Source organism: Saccopteryx bilineata, chromosome 2 (genome assembly GCF_036850765.1).
Source record: "Saccopteryx bilineata isolate mSacBil1 chromosome 2, mSacBil1_pri_phased_curated, whole genome shotgun sequence".
NCBI classification, from domain to species: Eukaryota; Metazoa; Chordata; class Mammalia; order Chiroptera; family Emballonuridae; genus Saccopteryx; species Saccopteryx bilineata.
This window is the reverse complement of record NC_089491.1, coordinates 182796145-182820009: the sequence shown is the minus strand read 5'-3', so window position 1 is coordinate 182820009 and position 23865 is coordinate 182796145. Positions and strand designations below refer to the sequence as shown.

At 37.1% G+C, this 23865-nt stretch overlaps 1 protein-coding gene across 2 annotated transcripts in view; it reads left to right on the top strand.

Moving 5' to 3' along the window:
* The window catches only part of TAFA2 (TAFA chemokine like family member 2), a 574649-nt gene that overhangs the window by 372592 nt on the left and 178192 nt on the right, over positions 1–23865 (top strand). For both annotated transcript variants that reach the window (XM_066258880.1, XM_066258879.1), the window contains one exon: positions 208–314. In XM_066258880.1, coding sequence (XP_066114977.1) covers positions 209–314 — 106 coding nt within the window. In that variant the 5' untranslated portion in view covers position 208. The remainder of the gene's footprint in view (positions 1–207; positions 315–23865) is intronic.

Here is a 23865-nt window from a genome sequence, read left to right as displayed (position 1 = left end):
TCTGTATCCTATGAAGATACTTTGTTTGGAAAACTTTTTTTTCTCTTCATAGTTTATATACAATGAATAGTATTTTAAATATAAGCAATGCAATTTGTAGTAGTTAAATATGTAACGTCTCATGAAAAGCTTTAAATGTGGCATAATTATAATGGAAAAGCTTTGGTTTCACATACTTAGAATTATTATTTTATTATTTTTTTGTAGGATGAGTAAGAGATATTTACAGAAAGCAACAAAAGGAAAACTGCTAATAATAATATTTGTCGTAACCTTGTGGGGGAAAGTGGTATCCAGTACAAACCATCACAAAGGTAAGCTCTTCTGTTTTCTTTCTCAGCTCTCTGTAGACGGTGACTCCCTTCAGCCCAGACTGTTGTGTTCTTTCTTCGCAGGGGTATTAATTTTACTAGATATGGCTCCCTCCTGGCCAGTCTATTTAAGTAAAAATGCAGACCTACTTATTCTTAATATGGCTTTGATAGGGGAATCATGATTATTTAAATATTTCCAGGATAACAGCCATTCCCACAAATAGCGTCAAAGGGTATAGAATTGTGACTCTGACTTCCCCTTGTCATTTATATTTTAAAGATAGTGATGTTATAATGTCGAGTTGACATGTAATAAAGATGAGTTTCAGATTGCAGGCATCCTCATAATGAAAGAATTTTAAATTATATGTATCTTAATAATATGTAAATATGGAAATTTTCTTTCAGTGTTTTTTGTAAATCATATTTCTTCATACCATATACCTTTGTAACCACATTTGGGCTCTGCATCTAGTATAAAATTTAGCAGGCTTAATTCTGACAAGGATAAAGAATGTTTGTTTTATACATGTTTTGAGCTTGACAGCTCAAAATTATGTCCTGTATGTTCTCTTTCCTGAGCATAATGCCCAGTGTAATGAGTAACTGCTTTTTTCCAAATTAATTAAAATGGGGCTTTTTTCCTGAACTGTTCCTACCATAATCATGTATTTATAATCTGAGAAGTCAATTTAGATTTTTCTGGGAAATATGACTTTACAGTTTAATTCTCAGTCCTCTGTAAACTCTAGAAGCTGGCAACTTATTTATCTCAGGATGAAAGGAGAGTTAAGATAGTCTTGAATTTTGTAACACTTAAATTAGTTACACAGTGTATTTAATTAGCATTACATGAACACTAACACCAGGAAGAGGAAAGATGTGAAGGAGTGTTTTCTGTCAAACAAAATATTCTCCTTTGTTTAAACCAGTGAACAAAACAATGTTAAATGCTCACCTCTTAAAAAGAGTTGAAAACCACTGGGGCCAGACCTCCTACCTTGGGATTAAAAAGAGAAGACATGTCATCTGTACTCTCCAGAGGATGGTCACCCTAGTGTCCCTTCCCAGCTAATAAAACAAATATCTAGTTGAGAGAAAATTGTGAGATTTACAGTAACTGTGGGTATCATCCTGGTGAAGCGAGAGTTTGCAAAAAAGATGCTTTTTGTCTCCAAAGGCAACTGATGAGATCCCTAAGAGAATGACACATAAAGATTGCCCCACTGTGAATATGACATATAATTTTTAAAGCTACTTTTGAGAATTTTTAAGTTGTGTTACAGTCTATGCTAACTCTGAAACTGAAATCTTTTACTTTTTGCCAATAAAATACTTCTTGAGCATAGTAGATTCACGTTGTCTCGGAAAACCCACTTGGAGTGCTGAGCCCAGTTCATTGCAGAAGATAGAAATCTGTTTGGTTTTCTTTCCATTCTGCCACTGATATTTTGGATGAAGATTTTAGAAAAGATTTCTCCATAACCCCCTTTCCTCCTTCTCCTCTTCCTTCCTTCCTTTCTTTCTTTCTTTCTTTCTTTCTTTCTTTCTTTCTTTCTTTCTTTCTTTCTTTCTTTTCTTTATATTTTTCATAGAAAATGCCCCTTTTGTTTAAACTATTTTACACTGAAAATATGAAGTGTAATGCATATGTATGTCCATTTCAGGGAATGTTCACAAAATGGGCACCAGTGTGCTCAGCACGCAACTGAGAAATATAACATTTCTAATACCCTTAAAACTGCCTGTGTCTGCCACTCTGATTTCAGTCCTTTGCCTCCTTACCCAAAATAATCACAATTCTAAATCTTGTGATTATAATTTCTTTGCTTTTATTTATAATTACACCACAAATATATGTCTCTCCAAATGGCATATTGCTTAATTTTGGTTGTTATTGGATTTACATAATAGTATTATACTGTATTTTTCTCTAATTTTTAACTTTGTTTAATAATAAATTTGTGACATTTATTATAGTTGATGGCATGTAGCTGTAGTTATACATATTATATATATATATTTTCTTTTTTGCGGTTGCTCCATATTTTATTGTATGAAGTCACTACAATTTATATATTATTCTCTAGTACATAAACATTTGGTGTTCTAGTTTCTTGTCATTATGAACAGTCTCTCCTGGTGCATATATGCAAGGGTCTCTTGAGAGCACATTCTGAGGAACAAACTTGCTGGATCACTGGTTGTGCTGATCTTCAGTCTCACTAGATTAGGCCAAATACACTGCTCACAAAAACTAGGGGATCAGGGAACGTGCAGATACTCCAGTACTTTCAGCCTTTTGTATAGTGCATTTTCACCAATGAAATAAAAGTTGGTTTTGCATCACATTTGCATAATTGAACAACTTTCTTTGACTTGTCATTTGCTTTTCTGATGTTCTTGTTTAATTAAAAAAATCAAATGCTTTTTTTATCACTTGATATTTATTTTGAAATATCCCCTAATTTTTGTGAGCAGTATAGTTTTCCAAATGGTAGTACTTAGATAGTTAGTTGTTCAAGGTATTCTCTTACTATCTTTGTCATCTGCTGTACCTGTCTCCTTCTATTAATGGTGCTCATTTATGTCATATCTCTTTTTCTGATTGGTCTCCTCAGAGTTGGTTCATCTTACTAGTTTCAAAGGACAAACTTTTGTATTTATTGATACTTGCACTTGAATCTTTTTGTGTTTCATTACTTTCTGCTTTTATCTTTATGTTATTAATTTTATTCTTATTTATATAACAAACACTTAAGTTACACTTAATAATACTGGCTAGGCACTGTGTGGAGGTGAAATGCCTCTGGATTTCTCTGTGCTTCTGTAGGAAACCCAGACTACTGAGACACATAACATGTGGATTAGATCTACGGTCATTTGTGTCATTAATTGTTTGGATTCAAAAGGAGAATAAAACTCTCATCTCCCCATGAAGGCTAACTGTTTACAGCTTGGGTTAGGTCCAGAGGTTACGCTCTCAGTGTGCCAGAAAGGTAGGGACACTCGCTGCCTACGTATGAAACCCCTGCCTGGGAGACACTTGGGGTTTATCTGGCCCTTGGAAAAATGTATTCATATTCTGCAGGGTTAAAGTGAGAACCTCATGTCCTCTTTCAAAGAAGCCAAAGATATTTTTTTCTCCTTTTGGAGGAGAGTCGCTATCTTTGTCTTGCATAGAAGTAGAAAAAATCCATTGTTATCTGTCACTCTCCAATCAAGTATTCAGCTTCTTGTGTAGGACAATCGTTCTAGTTTTTATCATGGGTAAGGCTTAGGGTAAAGGGGGGGGGGCAGTCACTTATTTTTTATTGTAAAATAATAAATAAATAAGAAATCTGTCTCTGATCCAGAGCACATTATGTAATTATTTGAGATAAAAGTACTAAAGATAAGCAATAGCCCTGGTCAGGTAGTTCAGTTGGTTAAAGCATATTGCTGAGGTTGTGGGTTTGATCCTTGTTCAGGGCACATAGAAGAATCATCCAGTGATTGCATGAATGAGTGGAACAACAAGTCAGTGTTTCTCTCTCTCTCTCCACCTTCCACTCTCTCAAAAAATCAGTAAATCAAAAAGATAAATAATAAAACCTAACAACTTTATTCTAATAGTTCTACAGATATTAACTCATTTAATCTGCACAACATTCTGTGAGGTAGGTACTATTTATTAGTAACCCTATGTCACAGATCAGAACTATGGCAAAGAAAGGTTAAATAATTTGCCCCAGGCTACCCAATGTAGAGATGGGGTTCAAATCTAGGCTGTCTTACTCCATAAAACAAGATATATACAGTTGTGAATTTCTTTTTATTTATACTACTTGAGACTTAGTTGAATTCCTAAATCCATGTTGGTGTCTTTCATAAACTTTGAAAAAATTTCAGGCATCATCTCTTGAAATATTGCTTCTATACCATGTTTTTACTAAACTAGGACTTTGGTAAGGTGTGTGTCAGCTTTCTTTCTCTGTTCACCATTTATTTCAGCCTTTATGTTTTCTACCTTCAAGTATCTCTGCACTTTTTTCTGGGATAGTTATTCAGATAGTCTTTCTACCACACAAATTCTGTGTTCTTTTGGAACGATCTGTTTTTAAATCTATATGAATTTGAATTTTATCCATTATATGCTACCAAAATTGTTTTAAATTGGGTTGGCTTTTTATATATATTTGTTTTTATTTCCTCTTTTTATACATTAAATCGGTATCAAATTAAATACATTACATACATATAATATTGTTATTGGACAGGTTGGGGGTTCGGGTCACCAGTTGCCACAATAGCCAATAAAGCAGAGACTGAGTCTGAGAGGCAAACAGGCGTCTTTAATCAGGATTCTAGCAACTTGAGAAGACAGGCAGCAGCATATCCTAGCCTAAAGCCTGCCTTACAATCTCAGTTGTGAGGGCTGATTATATACTTTTTCAGGTGAAGTTAGTACAATGAGGGGCACGCAGTTAGTCATCAAGCAGGATATCTGGTTTCTGGCATTGTAAGTCATCAAGCAGGATGGCCGGTTCCCAGGACCATAATTTTATCTCCATGGCATTCTGATATAATCATAGTCTTTATTGCTTCTTGGGGTCAGTCATCTCCTCAGGGGCATGGGAGCATCTGGCTTCAGTAGTTCTCTTTAGGGGCATGGGAATGTCAGGTTTCAGGAGTTCTCCTGCATTCATAGATAGGGATTCTGAAGAAAATCTAGGAAATAGGCTACATGTTGGTGCACTAGAAATCATATATATATATATATACACACACACATACACACACACACATACACATATGTATATATACACACATACACATATATATACATACACATATATATGTGTATGTATATATATGTATACATACACACACTATATTCATACTCTATCAATATAATAGATATTATAGAAAATATATATAATTTGATTTAATAATAGGAAATTTTTGTATTTTCTTCCTGGTGAATATCATTTATGATATTTTACTTATTTTAGGGTTTGTGATTTTTAAAAATTTTGTGAGCTAATGGTCATTGTAATAATATCAGCGAGAACTTTAAAGGCCTATATGCTCAGGAAGCATTCTTTCAGAGGTGAACTGCATATGCCATGTGCCTTAGGTAAGGTTCTTTAGAAGCAGAACCAGGTCAGAAACTCTTGTTTATGTTCTTTATTGAAAGTGTGCTCTCAGGAGCAGGAGATGGTGGGCCAGGCAGAGCGGGAGATAAAGGCTAAACACAAACAGAGTCTCAGCTGAAGAACAGCCTGTCAGGTCCTGGGAAGGCTCTGAAACATGAACTGCTCCACAGAATTCATCCCTCCTTGAGGTGAGATGGACAGCCTCTTCTACCCTTGTGTCCATTTGTCATTGGCTGTGGTTCTTTTTTCTTTTTTTTTTATTAAGTGAAAGGCAGGGAGGCAGAGAAAGACTCCGGCAAGGTGGACTAGGATCCACCCAGCAAGCTCCTACTAGACAATGCGTTGCCTGGCTGGGCTGCAGCTCCAGTTGCTTGGCAACCAATCTATTTTAGCACCTGAGGCGAGGCCATGGAACCATCCTCAGCACCCAGGGCCAACTTTGCTTGAACTATTTGAGCCATGGCTGAGGGAAGGGAAGAGAGAGAGAGAAAAAAATGGGGGGTGGGTGGAGAAGCATATGGTCGCTTCACTTGTGTGCCCTGATCAGGAATCAAACCCAGGATATCCACATGCCAGGTTGATGTTCTACTGCTGAGCCAACCAACCAGGGTCAGCTGTGGTTCTATTATCCACGGTACAGAGAAATCTCATTGGGAAAATGGCTACTCTTTTGGCAGAAGGTGAGTCTCCAAACAATAAAGGGACCATGAACTGTAATCCACTAACCTTCACAGCAAGTGGGAAAAAGTGGGTGAGCAGCTGATGGCCTAACTGGTGGTGGCACAGTGGATGGAGCATCAACATGGGACACTGAGGTCCCAGGTTTGAAACCTCAAGGTTGCCAGCTTGAGTGCAGGGTCACTGAATTGAGCTTGGGATCATAGACATGCCAGCCATGGTCACTGGCTTGAGCCCAAAGATTACTTGGCTTGAAGCACAAGGCTGCTGGCTTGAGCCCAAAGTCTCTGGTTTGAGCAAGGGGTCACTTGCTCGGCTTGACCTCCCCATCAGAGCATGTATGAGAAGCAATCAATGAACAACTAAGTTGTAGCAACTACGAGTAGATGATTCTCATATCTTTCTTTCCTCTCTCTGTCACACACACACATGCACACAAAAGATGCACAGCTGATGGACAGGATCTAAGAAACTAGCCTGTACTCCACCGAAGTGTGTTCCTTGAGCCCCTCAGAGCTGCTTGCCTCTCTCACTTAAGTTTATTCCATCCCTCCAAAGCTTATCAAAGATTCTGGTTGATTGCTATTTCCAAGAAAATGTTCTTGAGGGAAGGTGAGGCCCCCGTTAATGCATTTGGTATGAGGGCCATTACTGATGCTCATCTGCCCATGCCCTGTTCCCCTATATTTCAGCTAGCACTCAGCTCATAGGGGAGGCTTGCCTGATGTATTATCTGGATCCTATACCTAAGCATTCCGAGACCCGGATTATCATGCGTTTAATACTATGGTTACTGTACTTAGATGTTTATGATTATAATTAGCTATGGTGATGCCAAGAAATGCCCACTGGATGGTCCAAGAGCCTAACATTCTTCCCTGTCCCAGTACACAGCTGCTACCCTTTGTTCCTGACCATCAGGGTCCTTCATCTCATTGCTATCTAAATCCTTTCTTTTCTTGCTGCCCATGGGATGGTGAACAGCAGCTGTAGCCTTATGACTTGTGAGACTCTTACTCTTTCCCCTAATAAAAGTATCCCCATTCTGGGAAGCAGAGTTTATTGGCAGTTTTCACAAGACTATTTTAGATTGGATTATTCTGATGGAAAGTTTGTTTTTCTCAGTAACTTTTGAGTACCTGCAATGAGAACTGAGAATATAGAAGAACATAAATAAAAGAGGCAAAATCTTTGTCTTTATGGAGTTTTTGTCCTAGAGGTGGGAAGATAGATAATAAAAAGAAAAATAAAAGTGTTGCAGTAAAATGGTGTGGAAAAAACAAAGGAATATAGAGGCATAAGAAGATTTCAAGAGGGACTGTGGTTTTAAATAAAGACTTTGGGTAAGACCTAAAGTGTCCAATAGAACCAGCCATAAATACATTTAGGAGAAGAGTGTTCCAGGCAGAGCAGCAATAGTATGAACGCTTTCAAGTAGGAGCATGCTTGCAGACAACGAGAAATGACAAGAAGGCTGGTGTGAATAAAACAGAGCATTTTAAAAAGAGAGGATCATTGCAGAGCAAGTGAATGTAGGAGATGAGGGAATGGAATAAATAGTTCTTCAAAATACCAGTGTGATAACATTGTGCTCTCAAGAGCAACTTGATGCAGAATTGCGTTATTTTGATTTTTAAACATCACACAGAAAAACTTGTCGAAATACAGAGCATTTGGATTTGAAAAGGATATATTTAAAAATCAGAAAATGTCACCTGCTTAACAAAATCTTCTGAGCTTTGGAAACTAAAGATTCCTCACACAGACGAATTAATTTACTGCCCAAACTCCCATAGAGATTTGGTCCTGAATTCTCACAGTTGTTTTCAGCTGGGCATTTTGGAGGGGATGGTGATTAACTCAGAGCAGCATGACAGACAGTCAGAAAGTATAAGCAGTATTTTCCCCCTTGGAAGCAATTACATTAGGTACAGCTTCTGATTCAGGGAGGAAACATTTCCATTTAGGGCTCCAAATTCTCAACAGAAAAATAGTCATTATTCTTGCCTTTTCTTCTTCTATCCATTGTATCAAAATTAAATTTAAAAATCATGAGCCATTATTGGATATTTGGGTTGAAAAAGGATCTGTATGTAGCATGAAAGATGTATAAACAGGCGAGAAATTTCATTTGATTAGCTGATATTGAATATATGTTACCCTCATTATCATACAAGGTAATTAATAATCTGAGTTGAAACTTTTGATTAAATAAAATTTTTTTCAAAGAAAAACAAAGTTTAAACTAAAGTTGATTTTTAGTTTAAAACCTATATGAGAGAATAGCCATTTAAGGTTTTTGGTAGCTCTTTGTTTGTGGATTCATTTGATAATTGTCTCATTTATCCAACCAACTACCTAGTAAACAAAATATGTATGTATATTGTCTGTTAAGTGTTGGGCATTAGGTTTAGTTCTGAAGATATTTAGGTGACCAAAACCAACACAATCTATGCCCTGTGAAGCTTACAGTATACAAGCTGTCCACGGGTTACAACACAGTTCTGTTTCTAAGACAGTGACGTAACCTGAATTTTGGTATATAATTCAAAACACACCCTAGCCTTTGTCACTGACCTATCCTAACACAGTTGTTAATTCATAATCTAGAACATAAAAACACAACTAAGCCATAGAAAAAGGAAAAGGACATGAATATACTATACTGTAGTAACAGAAAAAATGTCAAAAAATGAGTATTAAAAAATTCCTTACCGGCCCTGGCTGGTTGGCTCAGTGGTAGAGCATCGGCCTGGCGTGCAGGAGTCCCGGGTTCGATTCCTGTCCAGGGTACACAGGAGAAGCGCCCATCTGCTTCTCCACTCCTCACCCTCTGCTTCCTCTCTGTCTCTCTCTTCTCCTCCCACAGCCAAGGCTCCATTGGAGCAAAGAGTTGGCCCGGGTGCTGAGGATGGCTCCATGACCTCTGCCTCAGGTGCTAGAATGGCTCTGGTTGCAACAGAGTAGCGCCCCAGATGGGCAGAGCATCGCCCCTTGGTGGACATGCCAGGTGGATCCCGGTTGGGTGCATGCGGGAGTCTGTCTGACTGCCTCCCCATTTCCAACTTCAGAAAAAAAAAATTCTTACCTTTATGCCTGTGGTTGCCTTGCACACTGGAAGTGGCATTGCAAGGTGGGAGAGAGAGTCCTATTGGGAGGAGATACTGGAGAGGCAGAAGAACCTGCAGAAGGTTTTGGAGATACTGGGTCAGGTGAATCAGGATTGCCTAAGGAACACACAGGAGATGCTGGAGATGATTCTGCCTGTACTACAGGTGCTTCATGTGGAGAAGCAGCTGATGTAGAGGGTACAGGATCTGTTACAGGTCTCTCTATCTTTTTAAATAATTGTTCTAGGCTTGTCTGGTGGGCACCAACTCCCTCACTCATATCTCATGTTATGCACATTCTTCCGCCATGCACAAATGCCATGTGTTGAGACTGTTGTAACCTGAGGACCCCCTGTAGTTGGGAAGAAAAAACATTCATTTGACAACCAAATAAATATTTACTTATAAATGGTATTAAGATGCTGTTAAATTTAATATTCTAGATAAAATATACCATCAAATGGATGCAGAAGGCTTAAGGAAGTCTCTTCTCGGGAAGAGACATTTGAGCAAAGATCTGAATGGGGAGTGGATGTTAGTAGACAGACTACTCTGGAGCTAACTAGTCACTGTCTGGTAGGCAGAAAGCAAGGAGGGTTGTGGCACACAGTTAGCTGAGTGAGGAGCTGGGGCACATCCTCTGGGGCCATATTCAGAATGCTAGTGGGTTTTTTTTGTTTTGTTTTTATGTATTTTTCTGAAGTTGGAAACAGGGAGGCAGTCAGACAGACTCTCGCATGTGCCCGACTGGGATCCACCAGGCATGCCCACCAGGGGGCGATGTTCTGCCCATCTGGGGCATTGCTCTGTTGCGACCAGAGCCATTCTAGTGCCTGAGGCAGAGGTCATGGAACCATCCTCAGTGCCCAGGCCAACTTTGCTCCAATGGAGCCTCGGCTGCGGGAGGGGAGGAGAGAGACAGAAGGAAGGAGAGGGGGAGGGGTAGAGAAGCAGGTGGGTGCTTCTCCTGTGTGCCCTGGCCAGGAATTGAACCCAGGACTCCTGCACGCCAGGCTGACGCTCTACCACTGAGCCAGCTGGCCAGGGCCCAGAATGCTAGTGTTTTTACAATTAAAATTGTTTGATCCAATTTAGCTAGGATATTACTAGGTTCTCTTGGACTTATTTGTAGCTATGATGTACAGCAAAGTTTAAGAATCTTATTTATAAATTATACTGTTTTAAGCATTATGTTTATGAATACAATCAGATTAATTGAGTAGGGGAAAGAAAAACAGCCACAACATAAACTGACTCAAGTTTAGACTTTTAACAACACACTTCATGATACATTTTATTTATTTATTTATTTATTTATTTATTTATTTATTTATTTTAAGTGAGAGAAGGGAAGACAGTGAGACAGACTCCTGCATGTACTCTGACTGGGATCCTCTGAGCAATCCCCATCTGGGCCGATGCTTGAATCAACAGAGCTATTTTAAGCACCTGAGGCAGCCACTTGATCTAACCGAGCTATCCTTAGTGCCTGGAGCTGCTGTTCAGATCAACCAAGCTATTCTCAGTGCCCAGGGCAATGCTCAAACCACTCAAGCTACTGGCTGCAGGAGGGCAAGAGTGAGAGAAGGGGGAGAATAGGGGAGGGGGAGAAGCAGATGGTCATTTCTCCCATGTACCCACTAGGAATCAAACCTGGAACATTTACATGCTGGGCTGACACTCTATCTACTGAGCCAACAAACCAGGATATGATACATTTTATTGAATTTTCAAGTGTTACGTGTTTATTTGAGAATTTAGGTTAGACAGAAAAATATAAAGAAGAGAAAGACACCCACTTTCTACATAAAATTATTAGATAGCATTTATGAATATTTTTTTCTGGTTTAATTTATGAGCATATTAAAATATTAGAGATCTTGGTGTTCATTTGCTTATTTAATTATTTATATATTTAGTGAGATAAATGAGGTATGGGAGAGATAGTACTGCTCTGTCTAAGCTGGAGAGTCTGCTTTAAATTATGCAGATCACATTCCTGTTTTCTTGTTTATCCTTCGATATCCTGATTTTTCTTCTCTTTTTTATTGTAAGATATCTCATGCTTACAGGATAGTGCATGAAATGCATATGTATACTCAAAAGAATAATTATAAGGCAAATAACTGTGCATCCACCAACCAGAATGAGAAATAGAATATTTTCAGCCTTTCAAATCTATGCCTCTTCCTGATTACAACCCCTTCTCCCATAGAGTATCCCTTTTCTGACTCACTGTGCCTAAACAATAGATATTGTTCTGTCTTGAGTTTCTTTTAAAACTGACTTTGGAGAGAGGGGTGGGGGGAGAGAGACATCGATTTGTCCCACATATTTATGCATTCATTGGATGGATTCCTGTATGTTCCCTGACCAGAACTGAACCTGTAACCATGGCATATCAGGAAGTCGCTCTAACCAATTGAGTTACCTGGCCCAGGCATTAAACTGTTGTTGTTTTTAAGAATTTTCCAATGACTTGAGAGGGTGCAGAAGGGGAGAGAGAGAGAGAAAGAAGAATCAACTTGTTGTCTCACTTAGTTGTTCCATTTAGTTGTGCACTAATTGGTCGCTGCTTATATGTGCCCTTACCTGGATAGAACCTGTGATCTCCACATACCAGAACGTCGCTCTACCCACCTTGCCACCCGGCCAGGGCTTGTATTGTTTTTTAATTTTGTAAAAATGGAATCCTACTGTGGGCATTTTTTTAGTGTGATTTGCTTCTTATCATCAACAATTTATTTTGAGATTGACCCCTGTTGTGACATAGGATTGCATTGTATGAATACACTGTGATATATTTATCTTTTGTTTTTGATGGGTTTGGGTCTTTCCCGTGATTATTGACAATATTTGAGTCATTCTCGTTTTTCTTTGTTATTGACAATACTGCTGTGAACATTATTATACATGTATTTTTATTCACATATACAAAATTTCTCCAGGGTATATTTCCAAGAATGGAACTTTATGTGTTACATGATAAGCACATATTCAACTCTTCCCCCCACATAGCAGTACAATTAGCAGTAAATGATGTGTACTTATACTATATTTATAAACTATCCATAAACACATATTTAAATTGGAACATGAAAAAACATTATAATAATGTACCCTAAATTACTTAGGAAATTCTTAGTTGTTAGTTTCTTTTTGAGATTATTTTGTTTTTTAATACTAAAATAAAAACCTTTGGGCAATAATTGTTTATACTTAATATTACTTATTAATTAAATTTATTAATATATTTTTTTCATATTCAATTTCTTTATATAGTCAACCCAAATGAGAATTTTTGAGGTAAAAAAATAATGAAATGGTGAAATTCATATCATTCAACATTCATTTAGGAAAAAGGAAATCACACTAGGGTAGTTTAAAATAGGGACTTGGTTATAAAAATGTTACAATGATTGGTGGAAGAAACAGGGAATAGCAATACTGTTACCAGACACTGGTGATTGCAGAAAGCTACCCCTGCCACTAGATCTGGAAGAGTAGAAGGCAAACCAGTGTTCCTGGGTGTGTTTGTGCTGAGTTCGCTGAACTGCTGCGGCTGTGTTGGTAATCACTTCCACTGGCATGGAGCATGAAGCCTGGAACCAAATTCCTCTTGAAATTATTAATACAAGAGCTGGGAAGGCTGTAAACTTTCTGCTAATGCTGCTAATGCCCACAGGCATCCGCATTATTCTCTCTTTGCACTTCAGAAGCCAGAAAAAAAATAGATGGCTTTGTTTCCTCCTTCAGTCTTTCTTTCTTATGAGTGTTTTCCTCCAAGAAGCAGACTCCAAGATGGAATTCAATGAGCAAGGAATTTTGAAGAACAACACTTTTGAAGTACAAAGAGGGATGGGAGAGAAGGAGGAGGTTGAGACTTCAGGCCACACAGAAGCTCTGACACCTGTGAAGGAAAAGAAGGTAGGAAGGAAGAAGGATTGAGTAAGAAGTGCCTCACACTTCAGCATAGTTTGGGAAAAGTCTTGGCCAGTCCAGTCTGGAACCCTTGAAAAATGGCAATTCTAGGGCTGATGCTAGAGTATGTTTATAGGTGCTCTGATTGCTTATCTGGCATGCAAAACAGATAGACATCTTTTCTGTACTTATTAATGCATTATAAAAATTATTGTGGCTTGACAGCCTATATACCTTAGCATACCTTCTTCAAATTATTAAGATTTGGGGCTGAAATTTTCTTTTGATCAAACAAATATACATCTTTACTTCTAGCAGTGTTTTTCTCAATGATTAGATTCATATTCAAAAATACCTTTGAAAGATGAGTGGGAGCCCTTATAATACTTCTACCAAGGTGATACAGCATTTTTGTTAATGAGAAATTTCTTAAAAGTTTATTTGATAAATAAGATCACAGCCCCAAAACAGTTTAAGTAAGAAAACTGTGAAGTAGAACTGTTTTTAAATGTGTCCATAGTATAAAGATGACTAGAGTAAAGCTATTGTCTTAGATTAAGTAACTGAATATTGTTTCAGTTAAAAGTGAAACTTGATTTATGACTAAATAAGAACACTAATTACAACCTAAAACAACTGCCTGATCAAAGACAGCTTTGAGAATGACAGTCACATGTTTGATGAAGGTATTTAATTTTTTTCCTTAAAAATATAAAGAGATTTTAACAACTAAGTTAAAGAAGCTAATGTTCTGCAATTTCAAAATTCAAGCTGTTTCTCCAACTAAAGACTAGTTCATTTCCCAGAGGTATTTCATCAAACAAGTATTTTGTGATCTTGGCTTGCAGTTACCCTTTCCTCCTTACTTCCTACACAGATTTCTCATAATTCTCTTAACTTCCTTTCAACCACCTACACTTTCCCTCCCAGATAGGTCCTTTACTCATTGTTACAACATATCATCTTCTATTTTACTGACCCTCTCAGGCTGACACATATTTATGCACTTTCGAGTAATTTTATTTTTATTCAACATTAAGTGGACTTGTCTATTATTTCTTCTGTTTCTGGTATTATATATAGGTACACATGCTTTGTTCTTGTCTTTTTATGAATACATGTTATTAAATACTCCTTGCATTCATTTTTGTTGTACAACTGTGGTTTTGTTGTTGTTGATGATGAGTTCCTTGATAGCAAAATGATCTAATTTATTTCGATGTTCTCTTGGTGCCTAAGCAGTAGTATCTGGCTTATAATAAATGCTCAACCCATATTTGTTGAGTAAATGAATGATAAATAAATTACCAGGAAAAAATATTTGGAAGGAAAGAAACCAATGAGAATTTGACATTATTTCTGACAGTCTATAAGAGAAGTATTTTAGGATATAATTATTTATGTGCAACATGCCTAACCTAAGAAGAGTGAAATCTCTTTAATTTTTAAAAATGAACTCACAGAGCTCAGTTAACATTAATTTAGTAGAGGATGTATAAGAAAAAAAAAAGTCTTGCCTATCTTTAACCTCAATGTCTTCTAGTACTAGCATTCTAGAGAAATATTTGTTACAGTATTTTATAACAATGTTAGAGTAGCATATCTTTGTTAAACAAGAACAATAGTAAAAATGATTGTACTTAAGTAACGTACATTGTGAGATAAAACATTTGCAGAGTTAGAAAATAACACACTGGCTGTAGCTACTACACAAATAACCTAATAACTTTAAAAAACCACTGTTATTGGGGCTGCCACTTTTATCTATAGTTGAGTTCCATTTCCCTTTATAATTCCAATGCAATTTGTTTTAAATCTGGAAAGTATTTGTTCAATTGATTGATTTTCTCAACATTAACCTTCAAGTGAACTAATAGTTATAACATGAGAATGCATTATAAAGCAGCTCCTTTTCCCTACTAACAGGTAATGTTCAGTTTCCTCAAAATACTCCCACACATACACATTTACAAAAGAATATTAATTTCATATATGGGAAAATAATTGAGGGGCTGATTATAATGTGTATTATATTGTCTTTCAAAAAAGCAAGAAATTGTTTTTTAAATGACTCCAGCTTTAGTTGTCTTTCCCAAAATATACCTTTCAAAACTATCAATTTTTATACAAGTATTATGAATAAAATTTAAATTTTTGTACATATTAGAGACTATAATAACTTAACAATTTGTGGCTCTTTAAAAAATTCCATGTGGCCTGACCAGGTGGTGGCGCAGTGGATAGAGCATCAGAATGCGAAGACCCAGGTTCGAGACCCCAAGGTAGCCAGCTTGAGTGTGAGCTTATCTGGCTTGAGCAAAAGCTCACCAGCTTGGACCCAAGGTCGCTGGCTCAAGCAAAGGGTACTCAGTCTGCTGAAGGCTCACGGTCAAGGCACATATGAGAAAGCAATCAATGAACAGCTAAGGTGTCGCAACGAAAAACTGATGATTGATGCTTCTCATCTCTCTCCATTCCTGTCTGTCCCCCTCTGACTATCTATCCTTCTCTCTGTCCTTGTAAAAAAAATTTTTTTTTCATGTGTATTATTATTTTTTTATCTATACATCAAGCCAGTGGAGAAAAATTAGCACCTATTATTTCACATAACACATAGATAAAGACAACAGTATGGCAGAGCCACAGGGATGGGGGGGATAGGGAGCAAAGGGCAGGGGGTACGTGGGGCAGAAGGAGACTTTACTTGGGGCAGGGGGCACACAATGCAGTGTGTGGGTGGTATTATATTGAGTGTACACTTGAAACCTGTATGGTTTAGTGAACCATGATATTCCAATAAACTAAAAGTAAATATTTTTTAAAAAAGAAACTAAAATTTCAGAGGTAATAGTTTTATCAAAGGGCATTCAGCTCAAATCGTAAATTAGTCTGACTCCAAATTGTGTCTCTTTTCACCACTCTGATCATATAAGTATCTTAAATACCAATTAAAATTAATCTTTTTCATTTGTCTATCCTACAAATGCAGTCTCCCATGCTCATTGTGAACTTTCGCAGAAGTGGGCAAAAGTAGGATTATACATAGTTCATACGGAAAATAACACAATAATTAATAAATAATAATACAAGAACAATTGTATTGTGTACTCACAATGTAAACCTACTTTTGCTTAGCTCTGTATTTAAGGGAAAAAGGTTTCTCATATATCTTGCAATTTATTTTATTCATTTTTTTAAAATGTGTCATTAAAAAAAGATGATGGCCTACTGAAGTTCTTAAATTTTTGTTCAGTCACACCTAGCCTTTTGCCTTGGTCCTGTGAATACTTTTATCAAGTCACCAAACCATAGTGTTCTAAAATTCTTATAAAAATATAATTTTTAATTTTTTAAATTTTTTGAGGAATCTCCATACTGTTTTCGACAGTGGCTGCTCCAGTCTGCATTCCCACCAGCAGTGCAGGAGGGTTCCCTTTTCTCAACATCTTGGCCAGCACTTATTCTGTGTTGTTTTGTTGATGAGCGCCATTCTGACTGGTGTGAGATGATATCTCATTGTGGTTTTAATTTGCATTTCTCTAATGATTAGTGATGTTGAGCATTTTTTCATATACCTATTGGCCATCTGTATGTCCTCTTTGGAGAAGTGTCTATTCACTTCTTTTGCCCATTTTTTGATTGGATTGTTTGTCTTCCTGGTGTGGAGTTTTATAAGTTCTTTATAAATTTTGGTTATTAACCCCTTATCAGATGTATTGTCGAATATGTTCTCCCATTGTGTGGTTTGTCTTTTTATTCTGTTCTTATTGTCTTTAGCTGTGCAAAAGCTTTTTAGTTTGATATAGTCCCATTTGTTTATTCTGTCTTTTATTTTACTTGCCTGTAGAGATAAATCAGCAAATACATTGCTGCGATTGTTAGGGTGGGGAGAGGGAGGGGGTGAAGGGAAGGGGCACAAAGAAAACCAGATAGAAGGTGACAGAAGACAATTTGACTTTGGGTGAGGGGTATGCAACATAATCAAATGTCAAAATAATCTGGAGATGTTTTCTCTGAACATATGTAACCTGATTTATCAATGTCATCCCATTAAAATTAATAAAAAAATAAAGATAATAATACAATTTTTCATCCACTGAAAAATATATTTAGTATCTTCTATACCAGTGGTAGTCAACCTGGTCCCTACTGCCCACTAGTGGGCATTCCAGCTTTCATGGTGGGCAGTAGCAGAGCAACCAAAGTATAAATAAAAAGATAGATTTAACTATAGTAAGTTGTTTTATAAAGATTTATTCTGCCAAACTTAGTGAAAATCCGACATAAAGTACTTGGTAAGTAATTATTATTATATGCTTTAACTTGCTGTAACTCTGATATATAAATTTTATAAAGTAAAGTTACTTCCCTACTTTATAAATCACCATTACTGTGGAACCAGTGGGTGTTTAGAAAATTTTACTACTAACAGATACAAAAGTGGGTGGTAGGTATAAAAAGGCTGACTACCCCTGGTCTATACTTTCTACTTTTTCATATTGTGAGTTCCATTTCTGTATCACTAAATTGTATGTCTCTGTACTAAGAAGTTATTTACTTAGTAATTCAAATTTTGTTATGATATTTGGATGTGAATTAAATAAGTAGGACACAAGACTGGATATAAAATTACCAAACAAAATGACTATTTAGCTACTTACTCATGATGAACATGTCTTCTTCCCCAGATAAATTTTTACAGGGGTGGGCAAATGTAGGTTTACAGTTATACATATGGAAAAATATAATACAAGAATAAATAATAATACAAGAATAAACTCTTGTTTCATGTACTCAGAACTATAAACCTACTTTTGCTCACCCCTGTATTATCTTGTGAAGTGGAACAAATCTTATTTTATGTAATAAATTCTGTGGTAAGTTTAACACAACCATTCCATCCTGGTATTAGTAAAGGAATCATACTCTTATAAAATGGGATTAGGCAAATGTTTATCTATTCTGTGAATAGGAACATCTTGGACTCTCCATGTGGTATGTTGTACATTTTGCATTTTTTATAAAATTTTGTTTTGTGGATCCTTTTTATTAATACTATTGGCAAAGGGCTTTAGATTTTAGAGTTTTCAAATGATTGCACGTGCCTCTGGAAACACTGGGGAAATTTTAAATTGGTAATCTTACCAGAGGGGTACGGACCTGTCTCCTTCTTCTAAGGGATTTTCTTTAATGTCTCAAAACTGGCTTCTCGTAAAGCCTTAATTCCAAAATCTCACAGGAAAATTTTCTGTGCTAAAGATCCAGTTCTTGTTAATAAATCAGAGGTTCATTGTGGAGTCACAATGTTTCACGAAGCAATGTTTCAAGATCTCTTTGTCACCTGTTATGCCCACAAGACAGTGAGAAGTTTTGGGTTTAGAATATTGGAATCCAGAACCTGGGGTTCACCAAGCCCAGGGGAGAATTTGGAGTCTCCATGTTCTTTTTTTGTTTTCTTTTTCTTTTTCCTAGAGACAATATCTATGACTGAGTAAACAAGGTAAACAAGGTAACCCAGGTAAAAACTGTTAAGAATAATGTGAATTAAAATTTAAATATATTTGAGTTATTGTAGTCTCACTGAATGAACTGTGTCACAATAAAGAAACACCTATAGTTTTGTTCACTGCTGTGGATAGTCACGTTGGATCTCTCTCCAACACCAGAAATATGAAATACCTACTGAACTATTTGGAGACTTTTTAGTGCACCATTTGCCTTTCTTTGTGAAATGTCTTAGTTCTCTACTACCTGTTTTCTCAGGAACCCATAACTATCATGTCAAGCAGACCATCCCATCATACTTACTTCCTATGACTTGTATTCATTTCTGTCACTGATCCTGTAATGAGTGCAATGTAATAGCAACTTGCTTTAGATTTTAGATAGTTTGTATTATATTAGCATATAAATACACACTGTGTGGATGCTTCTAGGTTTTGTAATGCTGACGGATGCGGTTGCTTTCTGGAGTGTTTTCAAGGCAGGCAACAACATACCATCTCTGGATGAGGAAACATCATTACTCCTTGAAGATAAAGATGATTTTCTATGAGCTAATAATGGATTCTCACATGGCTGATAATTGTTCATGAGTCATGCTTTCTAGCCAATTTGTTATCTCTCTGTAACTCTGTTTTGGATATTTTATTGAAGCACAGTGACTTCTTATTTTAGCAGAACAAAATTATTATTTCTGTTTACTTTCATTTCAAATTAGATCATAATGGAGATCTTTGAATGTAATGAGCTTTAAAAACTAATTCCTGTAAAAATTATCCATTTTAACTTATCTTAATCTTGGTAATATAAATTTTTGTATTGCAAAAAAGTAACCACTTGAAAATATGTAGAAAATGCTGCCTTCTCTTGTGCTATTATATCAATAAAGTAAGCTTTTCCATCTATAATATTTTGACAAGTGACTTCACATGTAAGATTCAGTTCTGAATGTTGAAACATTGAAACTATACTTGACCAGAGTTCAATCTTGCTAAAAATGCCTTGAAATATTTTTTAGAAAACCACTTAGAGCCTGACCTGTGGTGGCGCAGTGGATAAAGCTTCAACCTGGAAATGCTGAGGTCGCCGGTTCGAAGCCCTGCGCTTGCCTGGTCAAGGCACATATGGGAGTTGATGCTTCCAGCTCCTCCCCCCTGTCTCTCTCTCTCCTCTCTCTCTGTCTCTCTCTCTCCCTCTCTCTCTCCTCTCTAAAATGAATAAATAAAAAATTTAAAAAAAAAAAAAAAAAAAAGAAAACCACTTAGATAAGAATCTTTTTCAAACTGGGGATGGCTGCCATATTCAGTGTCAGTCTTAAGCTCAAGGCTGCAGAATTTCTTTATTGGCTGAAATGTAAAAACAGTTTAAAGTGTAATTCGAATTTGGCTGGCCACAAAAAATTTAATAAATAAATAATGAGACAGTACAAGTTTATAAAACTCATCTTTTAAAGCACCACCTGCCCTAATAATCTATATTTATGCCTAATTTGTTAAACACTTTTAGAACTACCTCTTTTTTTTTCTTCTTTTCCAAGTGAGAGGCAGGGAGGCGAAGAGACAGACTCCTGCATGCGCCCTGACTAGGATCTACCCAGAACCCACTTGGAGCCATGCTTGTAACAGAGCTATTTTTAGCACCTGAGGTGGAAGCTTCACAGAGCCATCCTTAGTGCCTGGGATGATGCGCTTGAACCAATTGAGCCATGGCTGCAGGAGGGAGAGAGAGAGAGAGAGAGAGAGAGAGAGAGGGATAAGAGGAAGCGGAGGGGTGGGGAAATAGATAGTTGCTTCTTCTGGGTGCCCTGACCAAGAATCACACCTGGGATATCCACACACTGGGCTGAAACTCTACTGCTGAGCCAACTGGCCAGGGCTTAGAACTACTTCTTATAAGCAAGGCATATATTATTTTTTCAGTACTATTAAAACAGAACATTTTCTCTTCCCAGGAAACCAATTAACCCCAAATTTCACAGTTAAAAAAGTACTTGGAGGCCATATACTTCTTACCAGTAATCAATACATGACTCCTTTTTATAATACTTGTAATAAGTCCTCAGCTTTTTAAAAATATATTATCACTACTTGCTGCTCCACAATTCCACATTACTTCATTTTTTTTAAACACCAAATTGTCTGAACTTGTTTGAAAACTGTACATTTGTTTACCTGTTTATGTTTGTATAATACACCCACTTCTAGAATTAGAAGTAATAACATCTGCTGTATAACTTCAACCAACTGAAAATATATAACAAGGCATGACATGACTGTTCTTTTATTTTTTATCAAGTGAGAGGAGGGGAGATAGACAGACTCCTGCATGCGCCCCAACCAGGATCCACCTGGCAACCCCCCATCTGGAGCTAAGGCTTTGCCCATCTGGGGCTATTGCTCTGTTGCTTGACAACTGAGCTATTTTAGTGCCTGAGGCAAGGCCATGGAGCCATCTTCAGTGTCCGGGGCCAACTTGCTCATTTGAGCCATGGCTTCAGGAGGAGAAAAGAGAGAGAGAGAGAGAGAGAGAGAGAGAGAGAGAGAGAGATGATGATGATGAGGAGGAGGGATGGAAAAGCAGATAGTCACTTCTCTTGTGTGCCCTGACTGGGAATCAAACCCAGGACTTCCACACCCCAGGCTGGCACTCTACAGCTGAGCCAACTGGCCATAGTCTATTCTTTTTATGTAATGATCTTTTAAACATTTTCAGAACTCCTATCTTATTTTAGACTTTTTTTTTCTTAAGAATTAACATCCCCCAATTTTTTCAATTAATCTTCAAAATCAGGCTTTTACCTTTATGATCCTTTGAAGACTTACCTCTATGTATTACATATTAACTATGAGCTACCTAAAACAGGAGGCACATTGTTCTTAATGTTTTTTCTATTGCTGTTTCTGCAATTGTTTGGTCAACTTCACTTTTCCACCTTCTCCAGATATAATTTTCCCAATATCTAGAGTCACACTGCTTCCTTCACAGTATACCAACTTTGTTTTAATAACAGTGAAGTAGAGCAGTTCAGGAAAGACTCATGGGTCTCAGATTTGTAGTAATAGAAAGAAAAAAGCTTTTCTGAAATAACGATTCACAATTGCTGTGTTCTTCCTCAAATACTTTTAGTGAGGTAAATTTGTTCTGAAGTTTGTCTCAATTCTCCTGCAAGGCCTAAATTATGTACTCAGATAAAAAGAGAGCTAGCCATTCCCTTAGGCCCTCTTCTACGTGGCGACTAATAGCTCTTTCCTGCATTTCTGGTCCTTCTTCCTTCTGTGTACCGCTCTGCTTCTCCACGCATGTGGCCACACTTCCGCTCTGAAGTGCATTCGTCAGCGGCAGCTGCACGCTGAACCTGAGATTAGTGAATTTCAGTATCAAGTGAAAATTTCTGAGAGATGCCCTAAGTAACTGTGGCATAAGTTTAAATATGACTTGTGTAGGGCATTTCAAAGAGAAAGACTGCCTTGTCCGGTGTTGAATGGTTTCTCTCACTCTTTCAGTCCATGGCTACTACTTTGTAGTTTCCCTTTTTGATGAAATTAAAACGCCATCAAATATTTACAACTGCTCATGCTTTGACGTATTGGAAAAGATGAATTTTCTGGACCTGAAATGTATGCTTTAATTTGATTTCTAGAAAGTATTATATTTAAGTGAATCCACTGCACCTTGACATGAGACTCCTCTAAAAAGGTTCATTATAAAAATTTCACAAATCATTCTAACATGGCCTTTTAGTCTTCATACAGATTTATGCAAGCTGTTTTTTATAAATTCAAAATGTCATACATTTAAGAGAATTTGTATCTGATATTAAAAAAATAGTTCAACTTAAAGGAAAAGTCAAGAACACACTGTGCCAAAGTAGCATCTGCCATTAGAATGGAGGAACTTAGTTGCACTTGGTATTAGCCATGTGACCTTCCCTGAAAATAAAGAGCAAGTTTCCTCATGTGTGATGAGCAAACTAGGCTATATTATGTTTTTTTCTTTTTTTGGTTTCTTTGTGCTTAGTAAACCTATATAGGTGGTGATATAGTATTAAGTATAATTATTTTCTATACACCTTTGAACCATGAGAAAAAAAAAATTGAAAACCCATGCTACTTTTCTTAAAGCTTAAGCTTTATTTGGCATCGACCAATCTTTAAGTAAGTGGAGGGTCAGAAACTCAAATCATGACTTGGTGGATTGGGTTCCATTTGGCCTTCCATCTCCCTGTATTATCTTTCCTGACCAATTTGGATGCCCTATTTATGAGTCATTTGGCTTTTAAACTTTCTTTCTACTCTTGAATCAGTCTCATTGTTATGAAGAATACTGGGCCTGACCTGTGGTGGTGCAGTGGATAAAGCGTCGACCTGGAAATGCTGAGGTCGCTGGTTCGAAACCCTGGGCTTGCCTGGTCAAGGCACATATGGGAGTTGATGCTTCCAGCTCCTCCCCCCTTCTCTCTCTCTCTGTCTCTCTCTCCTCTATCTCCCTCTCTGTCTCTCTCCTCTCTAAAAAAAATAAATAAATAAAATAAAAAAAAAACCTTTAAAAAATTAAAAAAAAAAGTTGTTTAAAAAAATATACTGGTTTGTGACAGATTCTTCTAAAGCATGTTTCTTTTCAGAGAAACCTATATTGAATAAAGGGAGAGAGCCTTTGACATAATCTAATGCACTGGTTCTGCCCGGGGCTGCTCTCACTATGGTTATCTCACTACGGTTATGCATTATCCATGGCAGATATGGTGCTCATGGACCTCACTTACACTGGGACTCTCCTACTGTTACAAACAAACTGTGGCCTGACTTCTCACTAGTCTTGACCCTTGATCCAGCTGGAAATGTGGATATGGATAGTGTGCTGTGTAGGAATACTGGGGACTTCATCAATCAATCTTTGTTGAATTAAATTGAAGAGGCTTTGTGTTAGTATAAGATCTTTTATACAACTGGGATTTGGATTCTTTCATGCTGATGGTTGACCTTCTTAGCCTTGATTTCTGAAGACACCTCTATAAATTTTGGCTTCTGACTGCTGGCTTTGACCTTACCTAGGTTCAAATTCTCCCTCATGATTTCTGCTCTTGGTTTCTCAGGAGTCTAGCTGTCCACCGCCATCCTTACTTTCCCACTGTCTTGGTATGACTGACAATCTCAGAAGAGAAACTAATTAAAACTTTGTAGAAAAGAAACAAGTCATTATTTT